The sequence below is a fragment of the Myxocyprinus asiaticus genome, chromosome 45 (genome assembly GCF_019703515.2).
Source record: "Myxocyprinus asiaticus isolate MX2 ecotype Aquarium Trade chromosome 45, UBuf_Myxa_2, whole genome shotgun sequence".
Classification (NCBI taxonomy): Eukaryota; Metazoa; Chordata; class Actinopteri; order Cypriniformes; family Catostomidae; genus Myxocyprinus; species Myxocyprinus asiaticus.
In genome coordinates this window covers 24,232,588-24,254,328 of record NC_059388.1, presented here as the reverse complement: position 1 = coordinate 24,254,328, position 21,741 = coordinate 24,232,588, and the positions used below count along the sequence as shown (strand labels likewise).

The 21,741-nt window shown below is 37.2% G+C and overlaps 2 protein-coding genes across 3 annotated transcripts; one reads left to right on the top strand and one right to left on the bottom strand.

Moving 5' to 3' along the window:
* The first annotated feature begins 1,553 nt into the window (after positions 1 to 1,553).
* nfyba (nuclear transcription factor Y, beta a) lies at positions 1,554 to 6,707 on the top strand. 2 transcript variants are annotated; one of them, XM_051688360.1, is made up of 7 exons: positions 1,554 to 1,611; positions 2,438 to 2,531; positions 5,046 to 5,179; positions 5,279 to 5,476; positions 5,755 to 5,833; positions 5,998 to 6,077; positions 6,228 to 6,707. In XM_051688360.1, exons 2-7 carry the CDS (start codon positions 2,438 to 2,440, stop codon positions 6,258 to 6,260), a joined length of 618 nt encoding a protein of 205 aa, XP_051544320.1. In that variant the 5' UTR covers positions 1,554 to 1,611; the 3' UTR covers positions 6,261 to 6,707. The 2 variants fall into 2 exon arrangements, with proteins under 2 accessions (XP_051544320.1, XP_051544321.1); XM_051688361.1 differs by lacking the exon at positions 1,554 to 1,611 and adding an exon at positions 1,647 to 1,769.
* Positions 6,708 to 6,909: 202 nt separating this feature from the next.
* LOC127435143 (host cell factor 2-like) lies at positions 6,910 to 20,252 on the bottom strand. The gene is made up of 15 exons (XM_051688359.1): positions 19,977 to 20,252; positions 19,122 to 19,270; positions 13,956 to 14,116; positions 13,627 to 13,835; positions 13,421 to 13,505; positions 13,087 to 13,193; positions 12,663 to 12,890; positions 12,356 to 12,556; positions 12,130 to 12,200; positions 11,766 to 11,880; positions 11,607 to 11,638; positions 11,375 to 11,515; positions 9,784 to 9,969; positions 9,401 to 9,692; positions 6,910 to 8,699 (listed from the first exon to the last, which is right to left on the bottom strand). Exons 1-15 carry the CDS (start codon positions 20,134 to 20,136, stop codon positions 8,620 to 8,622), a joined length of 2,217 nt encoding a protein of 738 aa, XP_051544319.1. The 5' UTR covers positions 20,137 to 20,252; the 3' UTR covers positions 6,910 to 8,619.
* Between the last annotated feature and the right edge of the window lie 1,489 nt (positions 20,253 to 21,741).

Genomic DNA, 21,741 nt, shown 5'->3' with positions numbered 1-21,741 from the left:
ATTAAATGTAAATATTTCAGAGCTAACTGAAATTCAGTTGCTACACTAGGAATAAGTATGCTTCTTTCTTAACATGTCTGGTAAAGATACTCTTATATACAGTAAATATAGTTTTTTTTATCTGGAATAAAAAATGAATAGGTATTTTAGTAGAAATTGAAATTCTGTATTCTCACATTATCATAAAAATCTGTTCTTTGGGTTTTTACATTATACATGAAGACATACATTTATACAATACATTATCCATTAAAAACATCCTGCAATCTATGAAAGTGTTTGGCACACCATTTATATGTTTTCCTTAAACTTTAAGTGGATGAAGTTTGCATTGTCGTGGTGAAGGTGATTGACAGCAGAGTTTTATCCCCAGTAAGTTTCACACACTGTCAGAGCATCTGTCCCACACTGAGAAACTGACTAATTAACAAAGAAAGAAACACACTTTCAAACATGCATAACATGATGAGTGCACATGCTTCGGCATCAGTGCCCATCAGTATAGGGTCATAGCTCCATTATGGTTTACTTCCTTTTTTCAGTTCCTCCATTGCACAACCACCATATGTCTGCCATCACTTTGAGCATATGGCACTCTTTAAAGTTATGAAGCTTCACCATAGGTGCACAGTTTTGTATGCTGCAAAAAGTAGAAATATGAGGCAAAGAGCAATTAGGCAGAGAATTTAGAGCTGAAATGGCTGCATCACAACTGTTATTGATCATTCCAAGTTCTGTTTAAAATGTAAAAGTAGATGCAGTAATGATAACAAAACAATACTTCTTAAAGGGATAGTTCACCCAAAAATGAAAATTCTCTCAAATTCTTCACCCTCATGCCATCCCAGATGTGTATGACTTTCCTTCTTCTGCTGAACACAAATGAAGATTTTTAGAAGAATCTATCAGTTCTTTTAGTTCATTCAGTGTAAGTGAATTGTGGCCATAACTTTGAAGCTCCAAAAAGGACATAAAGGCAGCATAAAGTAATCCAAATACGACTCCAGTGGTTAAATCCATGTCTTCAGAAGCGATGAAATAGGTTTGGGTGAGAAATAGGTCAGTATTTAAGTTCGTTTTTACTGTAAATCTCCACGTTCACTTTCAGATTTTTCTTCTTTTGTTTTTGGCGATTCACGTTCTTTGTGCATATCACCACCTACTGGGCAGGGAGGAGAATTTATGGTAAAAAAGGACTTAAATATTGATCTGATTCTCACCCACACCTATCAGATATATTGTAGATTTAACCACTGGATTATTAGGGATTACTTTTATGCTGCCTTTATGTGCTTTGTGGAGCTTCAAAGTTCTGGTCACTATTCAAATGCATTGTATGGACCAAAAGAGCTGATAGATTCTTCTGAAAATCTTAATTTATGTTCAGCAGTAAAAAAAAAAAAAAAAAGAAAGTCATACACATCTGGAATGGCATGAACGTGTGTAAATGATGAGAGAATTTTCATTTTTGGGTGAACTTTTCCTTTTAAAAGAAAACAATAAGCAGCGCGCCCCCTGCTGGTGACGGCCACGTGCGCAGGAGCGCGGGCACAAACACTCGCGCGCAGCCACGTTCCCGTCCAATCAAGTTTCAGCGCGAGCACCAGTCAGGTTCGTATTTGTGGCTCCGGTCAAATGATCCGCTTCACCGCTTATTGTTTTGTTTAAAGAATGGAAATAACTATCACAGGCAGAATTATTCCGTTTATACCGTGCTGAAGGAGCAACTGAATGCAGGAATTGTTGAAATAATTAATGTTTGAGGATGGGTAAGGGTTTATTTGAAGGGAGAGATGGAGGCTAAATGCACGCGAGGCCTTCGAAGCATATTTATTCTCATTTAAGAAACAGAATGTTTATTTACAAAATAAAACGGCTCGTTTCTTGTTAAAGTACTGAAACGAGTCAGAGATTAGTTACACTTGCTGTTAAACGTGTGCTATTTGTTAGCTTGAGATGGTTAGCAGTGCTAACATGCTAGCTGACAATGAAAACAAAGACTGCCAGGGAGACTAACATACAACTGCGTAATCTCGTATTAAATGTATTAATATATCCGCATCTATAAGTTTTACTTATTCATTGTGTATTTATATTATTAACATAATATATTTTATTATACATATAGTGTATAGTTGGTTAAAAATTACAGTTTCACAAACATTTAAACTCTATGTACTTTATTTTTATTTATTGTTTTTCATAAAGAAAAAGACAGATTTCTCAGTAGCTGCAGAGTTATTAGACAGTCCTGTATAATGAAGTATTTTTGTGTGTCTTAAAACTAGGGGCGTAGATTCAGGGCAATTACACCCCCCCCCCCCCCAATATGAAACATATAAAGGCTTCACACTGCAACCCCCCCAATGTTCAAGCCAAATTTACGCCCTTGCTTAAAACAATACTCACGGAGTCCCACTGTTGTGTTTGTTCTCAGATGGACGGAGACGGCAGCACCACCGACACCACTCAGTTAGGAATAACAGGAGAGTATATGACCCCAGGCACTTATGTCTTACAGAGCCAGGATGGTAAGAACAAGGGCCCACTTGTATTTATTTTTCTTAGTATAAAGTAGTGGTCTATGGAGGACGAAACCTGCAAAAAATAATAAAAAATACATAAGTAAGTAAATCAATATATTTGTGCATAAATAAATAAATGTGCGAGGAGATATGCGAAAAAAAAAGTAAATAAATGCACCCTTTAATGCGAAATAATACAATATAAAACGTTTGGGGAAATGCAAAAATGTTAAAGGGGTGGGGGTGCTGGGTAGCTCAGCAAGCAAAGACGCTGACTACCACACCTGGAGTCGCAAGTTTGAATCCAGGGCATGCTGAGTGACTCCAGTCAGGTGTCCTAAGCAACCAATTGGCCTGGTTGCTAGAGTGGGTAGAGTCACGTTGGGTTAACCTCCTCGTGGTTGCTATAATGTGGTTCTCGCTCTCGGTGGGGTGCGTGGTGAGTTGTGTGTGGATGCCGCAGAGAATAGCGCTAGGTCTCCGCGGTAACGTGCTCAACAAGCCACGTGATAAGATGCGTGGATTGACGGTCTCAGATGCGGAGGCAACTGAGATTCGTCCTCCACCACCCGGATTGAGGCGAGTCACTACGCCACCACAAGGACTTGGAGTGCATTGGGAATTGGGCATTCCAAATTGGGGAGAAAAGGAAATGTAAAATTGAGTAAGTAGTTACGTATTTATTTTTTCTTCGTGCAACGTGCTAATAAGAGGATGCCAATCAAACATCAGTAGGTGGGCTTTATGACACCATTGGCTGATCATTGTAAAAATGCTTTGCTTGACTATGACATTAAAAAGGACAATACAGAATTTTCACAGTCAGTCAATGAATAAACATTTGGAAAATGATCTAGCTTTTATGATTCTCGAGACTATTTGCAGCCTTGCGGCACAACTCTGCTATCGACCTTCTCTTCACCATGGTGAAACTGCAAACTCTTGCCAAAAACTGTTGCTTCTGGTATCGATAGTTTGACTGTGAAGCCTGAACAGCTGTTGACATCCTGTGATTAGCATGGCCGAGTTAGAAATTGCATACGACCATACTACTTAGTCTTTCTGCCATAGATAGATATGGCAGAAGTAGTACGAGTAGTATGCAGTTTCAAACTCGCTCATGCTGAGCAAAGGAAAAATAATTTCGGAACAGCATACAAAAATAAATGAATGATTAAAGAAATATAGAAATGTGGAATAAAAATCAACTTTCAATTTTGCATTTCCTTTAACAATTTGCATTTCCCCAACCATTTATTTGTTTTACATTGTATTATTTTTGCATTGATTGGTGCATTTATTTATTTATTTGTATATCTCCTTGCACATTTAAGTCTTTTATATATTTATTTATGCAGAATTATTTATTTAATTTTGCAGGTTTCCTCCTCCATAGTGGTCAACTGATATGGGTTTTTTAATGGCCGATGCTAATATCCAGAGAGCAGGGTGGCCGATATCATGCTGATATCACACAATTTAACATAGTAAATAACATAAACATAAAATGCTAAAAAAAAAAAAGAATAAACTCTTTTTTTTTTTTTTTAGCACTATATTTACTCAAAATTTCAAAAAGAACATTTACTTTGTTAAAAAAAAAAAAAAAAAAAAAAATGACGTTTCTTCTGATTTCTGTTTAGTCATCATATTTTTGTAGTTTATTTGCACATGTAGAAATTGTAAATATAACAGGACGAAGGAAATAACAGTACACACAGTAGTCCAACCAAGAATGGCATGTGCACATTAGCAATCGCATTTTCTCACCCAAAAGAAAACAAAAAAAAAAACAAATCAAACTAATAGTACATACAGTGCATAGTGTATATGACATTTACTTATAGTGAATGTGAGACACTTTTACTCGTAAGTTAATCACATGGATTGTCACGGACTGACCGTCATGTAACATTTGTAAATCAGAGGAACTGAGTTTTGATTTAGACTGATAGTGTACGCGTTACAGAGGAAGATATTATACAAGCGCTTGACAGGAAGAAACACTGTATTTTCGTGAGGTTTATGAATAACATCTGTTTAAATGAGATATCCACATATTTGTAGTCCATATATGATATTTGTTTTATTGATATTTGCCTTTTTATCATGAGACAAGATAGTGAAAAGTTACAGGGAACTGTTGAAGAGAGAGAGAGCAAAATACACGGCTTTAACATTATGATCTCCTGCGCATCTGTATGATATGCGGACCATTTAAATGAGACGAACGAACTGTGATTGTTCATTTACATGTCTCAGACAGCTCCTTCATGTGCAAGCAGGTGATTCTCTGCGCCCTCATGGCCTTAAGACACAAATCAGTCAAACGGGAAAATGCATATGCTGATAATGAAAAAAAAAAATCTGATTTATTGGCCTCTGCGATATATTGGTTGACCACTAGTAGAAAGTAGAACTGCTGGAGATCACTAACCTGGAAAGAAACGGCATTTTTGTGTACAGTGCCTGCCATTAGATATGTTGTTCGTCACATTCTCACGTGTTTCCTCTGTGCAGATGACGGAGATGAAAGTTTTATTGACCATGAGGATGGCAATGGCAGCAAAGACAATTTCCGAGAGCAGGACATTTACCTTCCTATTGCCAACGTTGCTCGCATCATGAAGAATGGCATCCCACAGACTGGAAAGGTACTTGCTCGTTCTGTGCTTTTTATATGTGTATTGCACATCTTATGTAAAAGTAAAGACAGACTTTGGTGACTTCTGTAATCTGTTTCTTAATCACAGATTGCGAAAGATGCGAAGGAATGTGTGCAGGAGTGCGTGAGTGAGTTCATCAGCTTCATCACGTCTGAAGCCAGCGAACGATGCCATCAAGAGAAACGCAAGACCATAAACGGCGAGGACATCCTATTTGCCATGTCCACACTGGGTTTTGATATGTATGTGGAGCCCCTCAAACTCTACCTGCAGAAATTCAGAGAGGTATTGTTAGCTCACTAAAAAAAACAAAATGCATACACACCTCAAAACCCCTAAAGTTGCACCATTTTATATTGACTCATTTTTAATGAACTTTCTGTGAACAGTACTAGTCTGTCATACTGTATGTCTTTGTAGAGAGAGACATAACGACTGCACTTATGAAACTGTTTAGAATATTGCAGAATTGCATTTGTAGAGAGGCAATACCTGCATTTGATATCATGAGTATGTCTATTTTTAGAATTGTGATTTAGAAGTAACATGTTCATGTTTCCAAGGCGATGAAGGGTGAGAAAGGCATCACCCCAGTAACAGTCACAGAGGGCCTTGGAGAAGAACTCACAGATGACAGTTTCAGTAAGTGGAAACTCTTTAATACAGCTTGTATATGTTTCTTGAGAAATTCAATTTACATATAAGAGACTTAAGTTAAAAGTAATGTAATTGAAACAGATCACACACCGTTGGAGCTTGAGAGTTTGCCATCATGAATTAATGTGGTGTACATTTTTGACTTGCAGCCAGTCAGCTGCCCGCAGGACTGATCACTGCAGATGGCCAGCAACAGAACGTGATGGTGTACACCACCTCATACCAACAGGTGAGCATGTACACAAACCCATGTTCTCCAACAGAGATATGTATGACTGAAAATTCCTGGTGTATGAATGACAAAAAAACAAAAAAGACTGGTTAAACGAACTTATTTGTGCTAATTATTTAGAAAATCTTTCTCTCTCTCCTCTTTTAGATACCTGGTGTTCAGCAGATACAATTCTCATGACTGAATAATAGGCAAGACCAGGTCCAGAGACAGATTTAGAAGCTTAGAAATGTTCAGGTCAGTGCTGGAAGACCAAGAGATGCCTGGTTACCAAAGCAGGGAAAAGTGCCTGTTTCCAGGGTTGCTGATTTGTACATTCACTTAAGGGATGTCTTTGTAATTCATACAGTATTACATTCAGGCCAATTTGTTTAATTTGGTCTGCTGAAGGGCCATTTGGTGCAGGCCACACCAAATTAGGATTTTTGTTTTTTTGCATTTGTATTTAATATCTTTTAGAGTTCAGGTAGGGGCAGTGGACAGACAGGTAAGCCAGGTGGACAATTTACATTGCCACAGTTAAGGGAATTCTCATTTGATATCTATTTGGAACATGCGTCTTAATTAACCTCTTGTGAGTTGTCATGCTGATTCTTTGAATAAAAATGCAATCTGTCTTTGTTTGAATGTTGTTTGAATTAATTATTTGCAAAAAATGACAGTTGGTCATGGCATCTGTGTACATTTGTTAAAAATGTTCACAGGGAATTTGAACAAACATTTGATAAATATAATATAGGCTAATCAAAATTTTCCAGAACGGATTTGAAAAGATGTATGCCTTGCGATAAGTGTTTCAAACCAATAATTTTATTGCAATCCTTCAGTAGTTTTATTGCAACAATTCTTGGCTAATGCACAAAAAGGCCATTCTGGGAATTGGTGCCAAAAAAATAGCACTAAAATGCAATTTTTAGCAAACTGTTGACACAAATAGCAAAACAAACAAAAAACAATCAAACTGTCATTTAAGCCTTGTGGTGAATGAGAACGGACATAAAAATAATGAAAGCCTTTAATAGATATCAAGAAATAGCACCAGTTTTACATCGTGTACACAAATGGGCAACTTGGCAAGTATCAAGTTGATACGTAGTCGTCTGTACATGGCACAATCTGTGTGATAGATACTTAAAATTAATACTCTGTATTTTTCTAGGTTAATGAAATGGTAACGGAAGATAATCCAAATATAATCTCCAATGCACAGCTGCATACAAAATTTTAGAGATGGGCTATTAAAAAGCCCCTAGTAGATGTATTATACTATTTGTACTGTGTGAGTAAATATAATAGACATTTTACTGATACTGAGTATAATTAATGCACTCAACAGTGTTCTGTCAGGCTTGCAACCAGGATAAATATTTACACAGAGGAGAATGTTCTAAAGGATTAAATGAGAGATTTTGTCTCAGTTGTTCAGAGTATAATACCCATAAAGGACAGACAATGCTCATTCAACATGCATTGTAATTATGTATGATGCTGGAAAGCGTATTCTTCGGTTGCTATAATAGTGTATCCTGAACTGATCAAGAAAGGAAAAAAACTGGGGGGCCTGTGTAGCTCAGCAAGTAAAGACACTGACTACCACATCTGGAGTCACAAGTTTGAATCCAGGGCATGCTGAGTGACTCCAGTCAGGCTTCCTAAGCAACCAATTGGCCCAGTTGCTAGGGTGGGTAGAGTCACGTTGGGTTAACCTCCTCGTGGTCACCATAATGTGGTTTGCGCTCTTGATGGGGCGTGTGGTGAATTGTGCGTGGATGCCGCGGAGAATAGCATGAAGCCTCCGCACGCTAGGTCTCCTCAGTAACGCGCTCAACAAGCCACGTGATAAGATGCACGGATTGATGGTCTCAGACGCGGAGGCAGCTGAGATTTGTCCTCCGCCACCCGGATTGAGGCGAGTCACTACACCACCACGAGGACTTAAAGCACATTGGGAATTGGGCATTCCAAATTGGGGAGAAAAAAAAGAAAAGAAAAAAAACTGCCATTGTGTAAATTGGCTCAATTAAATTAAAACACTTTTTTTTTTCTTTTTTTTTCAATTACTGTCAATTATGCAGTTCTTAAAAATACACAGGTCTATTTTAAGAAATCTATAACATGCATTTTAAGATGGGTAAGTTGCTCATTTTCCACAAAGATCGAATTTTGCTCACAAAAACCAGAACTGGGATTTGAAAGGAAACAAGACAAGTGTTGCCTTGTGGCTACAACAAGCCTCATTAAAAGTATTATATTTTTGTTCAGCAATAAACTCATATAAAAAGTTATCTACATTGTACAGTGATTATGACCCATTTGTTATGATACAAGGAAACATTGTATCAAGGAAAGGGGCATTGCCTTTCTGAACACCTAATGCTTACAGTATAAACACTAATGTAACATCAGAAGACAAAGACATAAACACCATTTCCAAAGTGGACATGAGTTAAGATCTGGTACAGCCATCAAAGGTGTTGAATTATAATATTAAAACAGAGCTGTCACTAAAGAAGCTGGCTGACCCATCAGGGATAAGGGTTCATCTGCAGGTGGTGTCAGGCTCTGCTGGTTGAGAACTAGAGTCCAGCTGCATCACTGAGGATTTGAGTTTACTCGCATCTGTAGGATGACACATTTAGCTGTTAGGACTGTATAGTATGTTGCATTTTATATCTTTAACATTGTATACTGCTTCATGTTCAAAACGATACACCAAAACAAATTTATCATAAGAACAATCTTACTTGGCCAATAAAATTCTACTACAGTCAAGCTGGCTCTCAAATATTTCTTTGATCATTGATGTTGCATGTGGAGAGTTTGCAGAATATGATTAATGCTTTCCTACAGGCAACATTTTTATTATAATATGCAAAACTTGTTTATGGAAAAGGGCAGCTTCCTACATATAAATATTTCTTAACAGACACCAGGTTAGGGCTGCAAAATGAATTGAAAAATTAGATATATCCATATCCACAGTAAAATGTTTTAGTTTGAAAACACATTGATTTTTGCTGTTTTTATGCCTCTCATCCACAATAAAATAGCGTTTGTCCTATTCTTTCAAAAACAATTTCTATTGCCACCAACTTTGGAAAACAATGACATTAGGAAACTGAAAAAGGACTTTTCACTTAAAAACAGATCACTGTGGACAAGGTTTTGTATTTACAATGTGGTTTTTGCAGCACTTGAGCACTGTAAGCAATCACAGACATGTTTGTTGTGTGCATGAATGCAGTGGTGAATCATGAGGTCACTCATGAAAGTCCTAAGTCAAGACTTCGGTCAATCATATAATTTTAATGCATGCACACCTTGCAGCCAGCGGATTTGAGTGGCCGGACCATAGCCCTGCTCGTTCTTGGCTGCGATGCGGAAGACGACAGCAGGCCGTGCAGAGCAGTCGATGTGCGCGTTGCTTAGTTGCGCTTCGCTGACTGTGCATGAAGTCTTAGTGCCGCGGTAGATTCGGATGAAGGCCAAATCGCCAGGTCGCTCTGAGTTGTTCCCTCGACTCTTTCTCACGGCCAAGTACATGGAATACTCCATGATCTTCCCAGACAGAGAGGTGGGAGGCTCCCAAGTGATGTGCACGGAGTCTTTATCCTGAGGAAATGACAGAAGCAATTATGACAAAGTGTTTAAAATAATTGTTTAGAAAAAAACGTAATGTTTTCATCATCAAGAGTTACAGCACCTTGGTGATTTTGACAGCAGATGGCGCCCCCGGAAATCCAGGCTGACAGGTCTTAAACTCACTGATGGGGCTGAAGTCTCCCAGACCACAGCTGTTTAGTCCAGCCACTCTGAGCTTGTATGTGACCCCTGAAGCCAACTCCTGCTTCTCACGACCTGTGAAACTATGAGGACCTGGCAGCTTCCACTTTAAGAAAGAAATGTGATGACAGAATATTAACCTAGTGATGTGAGGATGCTACCATTTTTAACACTTCTTTTTACTTAAGGTCATTTGGACCAGTTACTGGTAAAGAATATATTATTAGCCACACAGTTTTTGTTACTGGAACCAGACTCAAGAACATCTAAAGAATCATAATAAAAGCAAAATGTCATTTTTTTATATGAAATTGTTTATATATATATATATATATATATATATATATATATTATTTTTAATTTTCATCAGGGAAGCTAAGGGGCCATTCAGACCAAACGTGTTATTGTGCTAAAGAAAAATGCTGGATGCAATGCATCTAACAGAACGCAGTTGTCTCAAGAAGCGCTTTTAAAAGTTTTAAAAGTAAAAAATTTGCCGCTCCAGTGCAAGACACTGAAATTAGGGCTGGGTATTGATACAGGTTTACCGGTTCGATTAGATTCTGATTCACAAACTCTTGATTCGATCTCGATATCAATTCATATGGGTACATTTCTGTTACAATGTCCATTTTGCTTACATATAAAATAAATTATCCCTCAGGTAATGGTCTTAATTATAAAGAAAACTTCTAGGCAACCCCTCTAGGTACAATTCAAAAATATAAATTTTACAAATTATATTTTATCTTTAGTCCATTCCAGCTCATCACTTGATGAACTGACCGCCTCTCTGCTAATCTTCGACATGTTTTACGCTAAACAATCCTTTTGGAATGAACTTTGTGTGGAGTTTACTACGATAAAATTGCTGTTTTATAATAAAAAAAAAAAAGAACATTTTTCGAAAGGTAGGAGTCCATTTCACGGTTCTCCCCATTCATTTGTATCGTATCTGCAAACGGTGACTTACTGTCGTAACACACTAGTTGACCGTTACGTTCTCCTATGGTAAAAACTCAAGAGGTTTTTATCTTAGTAAATAAAACATTCTCCGTTTAGTGCATCCATGTTTTAATTTTAAAACTGTAAAAAACGAAAGGGTATTAGAAGAGACATTATTCAATGATATGTAGATTGTGATGCATCAGAAAATCTATATTTTTTACCAAGCCCTAACAGAAATAACGCTGAAAATTGCATAACTATCAAAAATGTCAGTCTAGCGCATGTTTACATAGAAAAACAATGGGAAAAGAGCACAGACGAACACCAAGATGTGTTCAGTGTGAACGTCTTATATGAGTAAAATCTGACCCATATTTTAAGAATCCGTTATGACCTTTCGGGATGTTATGCAGCTTTAAATAGTTTTTTGCAAATCTACAAACCAAGTTTGACCCCCAAATATTTCACATTTTCTAAGATTTATTTCCTCACTTATACTGTTCTCTTAGGTTATATGCAGTTTCTTAGACTGTTACTCCTAAATGTGGTCATTGTGGACAAACCTCACTGTCAGCTGAGTTTTGACCAGACAAGATTGATGCCAGGTCACCTCCTTCAGAAGGCAGGAAGTAGTGTGTAACCTCACAGAACAGTGTTTTAAACACACCCACATCAAACCACACTGAGTCCTCTGCATTCTCTGTCTGTAAGGGCAGAAGGTGGAAGTTTTTCAGTGTGTTTTGGGTGTTTCAAAATGATTATTTCAAGTTAGAAAAGTACAGAAACACACCATACCTGTTGGGATGGGATAGGAGATGTGTTACTTTCTGTAAATTAGAATATAAACAGTAAGAGATAAGGGACAGAGTAACGAGTCACCAAAATGGGATAACGTCCATTTTCAAAAGTCCCACTAGACCTAGTGTTTATAGGTGTAATAGCCAATAATTATACCAGTCTGTGTCATAGGTGGGACATCTGAAGAAGAGTTTTTTCCTCTTCTACTTTTGTCCCCTGTTGACTGGTCTGCTTCATCCTCACCCATTTCTATAGGCCTCAAAAGGCTTTCCTGAAATGGGAGAAAGCCCATCTGAGAATGCCACTGTCCCGTCAGAAAACTGGAAAGCCCAAATAAACTCCAACACAATCAAATTTTTTTTGGCTATTCAATCGGGTTACCATTGAATGTAAAATGTTAAACAATGCAGCATTCTGGTAAAAGATCTCTTGATGACCCAGTTCAAAATTTGTTGATGTATTTCTCATTCTGTTTTCACCTATTCTGGATACACTAAAATGTTTGCTGCAGAAGTCTCACTTGTGATGAAGAGTCCTTCTCTCCTCCAAATTTGGCATCTACACTTCCTATTTTCTGAAATGGCTGGGAATCTGAAGAGATGACAGATTTATATGAGTAAGTGAATAAGGAACTTCTAACATCTGTGTTGTGTTTTTTCATAAAACATGCATTAAGGCATTTTAAATGGAAAATGCATTCAAAGAGATAATTTAATTTTCTTTTTAATGACAGCTGTAAAACACACCTTTTTGTATAGGTTCCTTCCCATGTCCTGGGTCTTGAGGAGTTGGTATTGACTGTGGCTCAATGGATTGGGAATGTGGAGAAGTGATGGGCTGCACTTGAAGCAAATAACATTCAGCTGCAGGTAGGGGGCGCCAGGCAACATGTAGCATATTGATTGTGGACTTGACAAGGAACACTGCACCAGGGGTGGAAGGCCTGTCTACACACAAATAAAAACACAAAAACAAATACAATACAATAAACGATTAGCCTGTCCAACAGACTCCAATTTGCAAACATCAAAACCATTGTCCTGTATCTCTCACCTGTTTCCAGGTACCACAGATCTTTGCAGCAGACCTGGTAGTTATTGAACTTTTTGTATCCATCTCGCCCACTCCAGATGTACAGACGTGTGCCGACGGTTACTGCACAGTGCCCAGCTCGTGCTTTTGGCCAATGCAGACTGCCTTCTTCCTCTTCAACCGACTGTACACCTGAAGCTAGTCCCTGCTGATGTTCTTCTGCTGTCAGGTTGTGCCATGCCAGTGTGTCTACAGTACGCAAAACATACCAAGGAAAGCATTGCTTGTTTTGAGCTTTCGACAATGTTAATTAAGCAATTTTTGAGAAGTTAGCTATACTGCTACAAAATTCTCTTGATCTAATACTCAAAGACTTAAACACTTTGTATGGGTCTACAAATAAGCATGCAATATTTGCAGAACAACGTAATGTTCTTGGACATACCAAGGTTTAGCATGGAAAGAGAGTTGGTGCAGACCCATTTGACTCCATCAGAATTGAGCGTGTCCTCTGTCTCTCCAACAGGAACCCAACCTCCAAACACATATAACCTGCAACGAACAATGAGGATGAGAAACAGAGCGAGTGAAATTAAGAAAAAAGAGAATTTTGGAGGAAACCAAGGTAAAAACCACCACAAGTTACCAAAACATCACACTGACAAGGCCAATTGGAAATATTTCACTTTTTCGAAAAGTGCACATCATTGTAATCATTTGAGAGAGGGAGGGGAGATTACTGTAAGTCTTTGTAAATGGAGTAAAAGTTGCTTCATTACTTGTTTCCCATCACATTGGAGGTGTGTAGACTCCTGGGAAGTGGAACATGCCCTCTGGTTTGAGGTAATGACCAATTCATAGTTTCTGAAATAGACATCAGCTTGAGAGAGAGCAAAACAACTTGAACCAAAAGAACACACACAGGATATCAACAGAAACTGGACATACAGCTTCATGGTTCCAGTGAATATGAACAAGTACTTACCAATGTCTAGCTGCCACAAGTCATTCAGTCTATGCCCACACATACCCCCAAAAATGTAGAGCTTTGGGGCACTGCCACCCTTCCCACAGTAAACCACAGAACTATGGGATTCCCTGGCGGATGGACCTCCACCTTTGGTTTCTGGAATGTTCCAGCCTTTGACTCCAGACTGAGCTTGCAGCTCCAGTTCATAGAAGTCATCCAAATACCTGCAGAGTGATAACAATGTATGACATTTATGTGAGTAGGTATGTTTGAGATTGACACTGTTTGAAAATCCAATCTCTTCTCAAACTAAAATCTGATTATTTGCATATCAACATGCACACCGTGGTATATTGCCATTTGGGTCTTTGCTGTCATTGGCCATGCCACCAAAGAGGTAGCACTTGTTGGCATGGAGAACGAAGCTGTGACCAATCCGTGGGCATGGAGGTGATGCGTTCCTCGGTGGGCGGGGCTTCAGCTTCTTCCAAAGCCATCGACTAGCCTGAGAGGAGAACAGAGAAGTACTTAGTATAGATTTCACCCTGCCGCTGAATGTGGCCAAAATCTGATTTTTTCACTGACATGACACAGATCTGTTAATTTGATCACAGTGACTACATTGACATGGACACTAGAAAGCGGTTTATTGCGAGACAGTGGTGTTTCCATTTACATGCACTGTATATGGGAGTATGCCGTTTATACATGCGGCTCGGTCAGTAAGCAGCTTTCTCCACAGCAATGTAATTTCCCCGTGATACTTGTGTAAATAACAAACATGGCATCCGTGGAAGACTTTCCTATTTCATTCTCCATTGCTTCGCTTTATTTCCATATATTACAAATAGGGCTGTGTCGATACAATCAAATATTGATAAATCGCAATACTTTTCCTCATGATATTGTATCGATACTTTAGATCCATGTATATATATTTAAGTATATTCAACTATTTGTGTATTCATATCATGTAAACACTTCCAAATCAATTTAATGAGCTCACCAAGAGGCAAAAACGTAATGTTTCGAACTACATGCTCTTCAGCAGACATCAGTATATAACTGAAATATACCCAAATTAATTGGAATTGAAATTGGAATGGTTTCGTAATTGGTATTGGGATGTATCGTAAGATATCGAATCGTGACGTATATATTGTAATTCATATCATATCATGAGGTGCTAGGTGATACCCAGCCCTAATTCCAGAGTTGTTGCTGTCTTAACTTTGCATCGCGACATGCAGCGGAATTGTGCTGCAATAGTGGGGTTTCCCTCTTACGTAAAACTCTGGGATTCCCCCAGTGTTCGTTATACAGATTTTTCAAATGTGCTTTCAGTCTGAACAGGTATGTCAAATTGAATGTTATTTTTTACATCAGTCTAACTTAACATTCATCACTTGCATTATTGATTTACTGTATAAAATTTTATGGTTATGGTTTAAAAATGTCAAGTCATATCTTTTATTTTTAAGACAAGAAAAGAAAATTATAGGCTTCAACAATTGGGTACAGCGGTTTGTTTGAATTTAACACAGTTAAGAAAAGATACAGAGGCGACACAGCTCTTTGCTCATGTCAATCGTGCAGAAAATAGTTTCTATATTTCTCAGACTGTATCAAAACGCAAATGGAAGCAAAGTCAATGGAAATCTGAAGTATTACAGATAACAACTTTTACTTTACACATACACTACCGGTCAAAAGTTTTGAAACACTTACTCATTCTTTATTATAATTTTTTTCACATTTTAGAATAATAGTAAAGTCATTAAAACTATGGAATAACATAAATGGAACTATGGGAATTATGTTGCGACTACAAATCCAAAATAAATCAAAACTGTGATATATTTTAGTATCTTCAAAGTGGCCACCCTTTGCCTAGATTTTGCAGACATGTACTCTTGACATTTTCTCAACCAATTTCTTGAGGTATCACCCTGAGATGCTTTTTAAACAGTATTGAAGGAGTTCCCATCTATGTTGGGCACTTATTGGCTGCTTTCCTTTATTATTTGGTCCAAGTCATTAATTTCAAAAACTTTTTTTTTTTTTATTACATTTTTGTTTTATAATGAAATAAATTAATATGGTAGCACAATTATGTTTTTGTCTACAAAACTAATTTCAAACATTAAACATACGCCTTCAGATCAAAAGATTTTTAAGATCATGAGAAACATTTCAGTCAAGTGTTTCAAAACTTTTGACCGGTAGTGTATATAGTGCCATTTTTCCTGCTATCCTTCAATTTTACAGGGTTCCCACTCTATTCAACCAATGAATTGCCATGACTTTTCCATGACTTGAAAGATAATTTCCATGCCCAAACATTTAGCCTTCAATTCTGAAAATGGCACCGAAATCACATAATCGCAAATTTGTAAAAAAAAAAAAAAAAAAAAAAAAAAAAACACACACCATTGTTTGATAAAAGTTCAATTGAAAACATTTAATTTTAAATTTAATCCATACAAACACATTGCGTGAATCCTAATATGGGCGGGGATTAGCGGTACATCGATGTCATAGTGGCATGTTGTCTTCTGGATGCCATGAGGGACCATGATATATTTGTAAGGGAAACCAATACAAACCATTAAATCCTAATGGAATAAGGGTGCTTTCACACTTGGTTTGATTGCTTGGACCACACCCGGGTTCGTTTCCTCAGCCCTCCCCCTCCCTGGTCTCTGTTCACATTATATTATTTCGGTCCTAGCCGCATTCCATCATCAACGTGAGTACAAACGGCAGCTGTTTACCACTGTAACTAGGCAACAACTCAAGAAGACATCAGATTCGCTGTGTTATTAAAGTATCCATCTCTTTGGATTTACCACCAAAACTTTACATGCACAAAACGACACTTGTGTTTGTTTCCCAAGGATGCTTTTTCTCCCCAGTTTGGCATGCCCAATTCCCAATGCGCTCTAAGTCCTCGTGGTGGCGTAGTTATTCGCCTCAATCCGGGTGGCGGAGGACAAATCTCAGTTGTCTCCGCGATCTGAGACAGTCAATCTGCGCATCTTATCACGTGGCTTGATGAGCGCGTTACCGCAGAGACCTAGCGCGTGTGGAGGCTTCACGCTATTCTCTGCGGCATCCACGCACAACTCACCATGTGCCCCAACGAGAGCGAGAACCACATTATTGTGAGCACAAGGAAGTTAACCCAACGTGACTCTACCCACCCTAGCAACCGGGCCAACTGGTTGCTTAGGAAGCCTGACTGGAGTCACTCAGCATGCCCTGGATTCGAACTTGCAACTCCAGGTGTGGTAGTCAGCGTCTTTACTTGCTGAGCTACCCATGCCCCCCATCAGCAAATATATTAAACAGTAGCCCAGGGTGTGAAACTAACACCCGCCACCCGCTAAATGCGACGAGGCTGCATCCAGTTCGCAAGCTCCTCGTCCCAATGCATTACATGCGCAAGTTATTTTGCTAATCTACTCGCAAAAGGCGGGCGACCTGTAAGACGTCTTGGAGTGACACATGACAAGAAATGCTGTTAGACACAAAGACGCAAGCTTGAAAAACACATTTTATTATATTTTTAAGAATAGTCTAAGAAAAGCCGTCAATGCTCGTGTCAGATTCGCTGTTTGTTCAGAGGCGTGTAGCATGAGCCTGTCTCGTGGAACAAGCGTATGTAAAGAATTATCACTCTTTTTTCTCTGTTTCACTCATCTGAAAACTGTTTGCAAGAATAATTTCATCTATGAGAGTGCTGCAAATGATCTCTGATCATCTCAGGAGGTGCTGTGAGTTTAGTTTGCTTTATTTCCACAGACCAGTTTGCGCTTAACATGCAACAATGCAGTTCTGCAGGTTCAGTAATATATTTCTTTGTATTAAAGAAACAAAGACGAAATTGATTAAATCATAAAATAATACAAGACACATTCACCTTGAACCTAAAATTTAGTTATATTTTCTTTTCTTTAGGCAGCATTAACTGTATTACCAAAGTGCAATACAAACACAAATTCGATAAGAACACATTTAGCAGCATTACACTGGGAACACAAGGGAATTTATTAGGCTTTATTATTATGATTATTATTATCTTTACATTTATAATTGTCTTTAGTTCTTCATCTGTAGGCTATTAGTAATTTTCCACCTGTTGTCATTGATGTATACTTGCGTGATGGCAAATGCAGCCGTTGGAGATGGTAAATGTTTGGATTTGGGGAGGTGGTTATATATAAGATTTTATAGTTATTTTATATGATTATTTTAATTGCTTTTTTTGTTTAGTCTAAAGCGCAATTTGAACTTAGAAATGTCTTTTATGTTTTTCATGTTCCAATAAAATAATTTTCACTGACCCTCGGCAGGGGGGTTGACGATATAATTGTATATCGCAATATTTGTTAAGCCGATTATCGCTAAAATATTTTTTACATATTGCCCAGCCTTAGTTCACTTCCATGATTTCATACAGTTGTGTTCATATCAGCAGCAAAGTGTACTGGAGTTCACATGGACCGTATCCCACTTTTTCAAGTGGATTTAGGTGCGGTTCCCAGGTGCGAACCCGAGTTCGGAAAACAGTGTTCACATTATTCAAACGAACTGAACTTTGACGTCATTCGAACCCAGGTGTGCACCAAAAGTGCTAGAGTGAAAGCACCCTAATTGGCCAGTTGTTCTAAATAACATGATATATTTTAAACTCTTCACCGTGTGTTTTTAATCCAGTGCAACGTAACACCCTGGTTAAATATTTGAAGACAGAGCATAATAAATAAAAATATATTAACTATAAAAAAAATTCCATGATTTTTCCATGACTTGGATTATTTTATCAATTTTCATGACTTTTCCAGTCCTGGAAATCACAATTTAAAAATTCCCTGATATTTCCAGGTTTTCCATGACCACGGGAACCCTGATTTTATGATGTCATAATATTACATTATTGAGCTTCAATGCTAATTAAATTCCACCATACGACTGCAAATGACTTTATTTAAAATGACTTTACCCATCTTGTCTTCCATCATGTGCTGATATTTTATTAGATAGATCATTAAGAGTCCAATTCTGGTTAAATAAAACTGCTAATAACAATTTTAATAAGTTAATTCATTATACATATTAAAATAATGAACATTTTTGGGTTTGCGCATGCAGGTCAGTTAACGAGCGTCGGCTGTTCAGACTAGTGTCTGATATGGGCTACATTTAAAATGTCATGTGAACAACAGAAATCAGATATGAGCAGATAATCAGATTTGTCCACATTCAGCTGCGGTGTGAATATCACCTCAGGGTCCTCTCCAAAAGCCTACTACCATCATATACTACTACAGGCTGCTTTAATTATAATACAGGTATACCTAATGAAAGATCTACAAATCTTTTAGTGTTTATACCTAAGTTATATTACAGAAGAACTTCTGAACAACTGAAGATAAAGTCTGTGATACGTTAAGTTGCATGACTCCATTGGAAGATCATTATAATGGCATAAAGACAACAGTGTTCACCTGCAATTCATAGAGACTGTTAGTATATTGGCCAAATTCGACCATGCCTCCAAACATCAGGATCCGTGTGCCTTCACAGGTAAAGCCATGAGCGGCACATCCGGGTGGGATGTCCCCTCTTACTGCTGGCAGAAACCACTGTTTGGTCACTGAAATGCAACGATCAAACAAACATCAGCATGGATCAGACAGTTTGTGTACACTACCAGTCAAAAGTTTGGACACACTTGACTGAATTTATATTTGTCAAGACTTTAAAATGATTTGCTTATGTTTATGTCAAAAATGTACTATAAATTAACACCTATGCTTAAATGCATAAACTTAATTTGGTAGGCAAATATAAATACTGTTTAAAAATCATCCCAGGTGAATACGACATGATGGCAAATGGTGGTTACTTTGAAGAAGCTAAAACATAAGATTGTTTTGATTTGACACTTTGGTCACTGCGTAATTCCCATACTTCCATTTGTGTCATTTCATGGTTTTGATGACTTTACTATAATAAATGTGTAAAATAGAAATTTTACAAAATAAGTAGGTATGTCCAAACTTTTAACTGGTAGTGTAATTTTAAAATATGAGTATTCTGTATATGAATGTGAATTGAAGTTTTATAACATTTCTAACTTTTTGAATGTACATTAACAAGTGATATGTTATTGCTGGGAACTATTTGTCACTGTCTCCAACAAGGAAACATGAATGTAAAATGATGAATTTAGCGCATGCATTTCGTGTTTTAAACAATGCATGGTCTACACGGATAATTGAGCTTAAAGCATCCGCTATGATGTTTTGGACTGCGCTGTATTAATTTAGTTGGTATTTGGTATCTATCTAGTGTCCTACCACTGTTATAAACATGCAGGTTGGTCGCTATTCCCTCGTTTCCACCTCCAAACACAACCACCAACTCCCGGATGGCGACTGCCCGATGCCCGTGCCTCGCCCGGGGAAGAGGTCCATTGTACGACCTCACCCTTTTCCATAAAGGGCCCTTATTCACCATAATTAATTATCAGTATTTTTTCGTTCTTCTAAGTTTGATATTGTTTAATTGCATTGTAGTTAAGGCGCACAATATGCATACAGTCAGTAGCACTTCCCCGTGCGTAAAAATCCGTCTGTAATTGGCCTTACGTATGTCATGTGATCAGAAAGCGCCGTACTCTTGACCAATCAGAGACGTTTGTGCCTCTTAGGCTCCTCCTGTACTTTATTTAAAAAAAATACACTAAAAGGACAGTAAAAAAAAAAAATAAATAAATAAATAAATAAATAAAAATTAAAAGAAATTAATACATTTTAATTTATTAAATGCCAACAATGTTTTTGATCATGTGATAGCAGTGCGCTCTGGAGACAGTTAACTAAATGCATCTATTTCGTATGCATATATATTCAGATGCATATTTAAAATAAAGACAGTAAAATAAATTCATAAAATGCAATTAATTTCACTGAAAATTATTTAATACAATAGATGCATATTGTTAAAATTAAAAGTTTAATATTTTAATACAGTAAATGTGTCATGGAGAAAATAATTTCATTTAAATCAATCATTGTATTATGTAGCTACGTATAATTTAACTATTGTTGGTGTTTTTGTCGAGGCTATTCTCGTAAACAGTTCTGTCTAGATGCTTTGCAGCTAGTGAAGCAATATATAAATTATATAAAAGTATTGTCCATTAAAGGTGCACTCAGTAATTTTTTCCTCATTAAAAAAAGTTAACTCCTAAAGACATGAATTGTAATTTTGCAATATACTGTATACCAGAACCGTCAGGCACAGGAACAGTTTTTTCCCCCAGGCTGTCCATCTCATGAACAGTTAAAACTTCCCCACTGAGCAATAATTATGTGCAATACACAGCATAGTCTATTTATATTTATCTAACCCTTACACTATCCTACCCTTACACTATCTGTATATAACAGATTTGTATTTGTACATACGTACACACACACACACACACACACACACACATATATATACACACACACACACACACACACACACACATATATATATATATACACACACACACACACACACACACACACATATATATATGTGTGTGTGTGTATATATATATATATGTGTGTGTGTGTGTGTGTATATATATATATATATATATATATATATATATATATACACACACACACACACACACACACACACACATATGTGTGTGTGTGTGTGTGTGTATATATATATATATATATATATATATATATATATATATATATATATATATACACACACACACACACACACACATATATATATATATATACACACACACACACATACAGGGTTGGGAGGGTTACTTTTGAAATGTATTCCACTACAGATTACAGAAACATGCTGTAAAATGTAATTTGTAACGTATTTCGTTAGATTACTCAAGGTCAGTAATGTATTACTTCTTCAGCACTGGTACATTTTTTTCACTTGTTTTGACTATAAAAACTCAATTAAACAAAATACACATGTTAAAAATACATTCTCTGAAAAACCTAAATATCTTATGCAGTGTTGTTTCTAAAACAAATATAAATCAAACTGATCTTGTTTTAAGGATTTTTAGATATTTTTATAGGAAAA

Coding starts and splice junctions, on each gene's coding strand:
- LOC127435143 (XM_051688359.1), bottom strand. CDS start 20,136: ATGGTGAATAAGGGCCCTTTATGGAAAAGGGTGAGGTCGTACAATGGA. Junction 13,194..13,420: donor TCCAATGTGATGGGAAACAA/GTAATGAAGCAA, acceptor TGTTCGTTGCAG/GTTATATGTGTTTGGAGGTT. Junction 12,557..12,662: donor TCTGTGGTACCTGGAAACAG/GTGAGAGATACA, acceptor ATTTGTGTGTAG/ACAGGCCTTCCACCCCTGGT.
- nfyba (XM_051688360.1), top strand. CDS start 2,438: ATGGACGGAGACGGCAGCACCACCGACACCACTCAGTTAGGAATAACA. Junction 5,180..5,278: donor GCATCCCACAGACTGGAAAG/GTACTTGCTCGT, acceptor TCTTAATCACAG/ATTGCGAAAGATGCGAAGGA. Junction 5,834..5,997: donor ACTCACAGATGACAGTTTCA/GTAAGTGGAAAC, acceptor TTTGACTTGCAG/CCAGTCAGCTGCCCGCAGGA.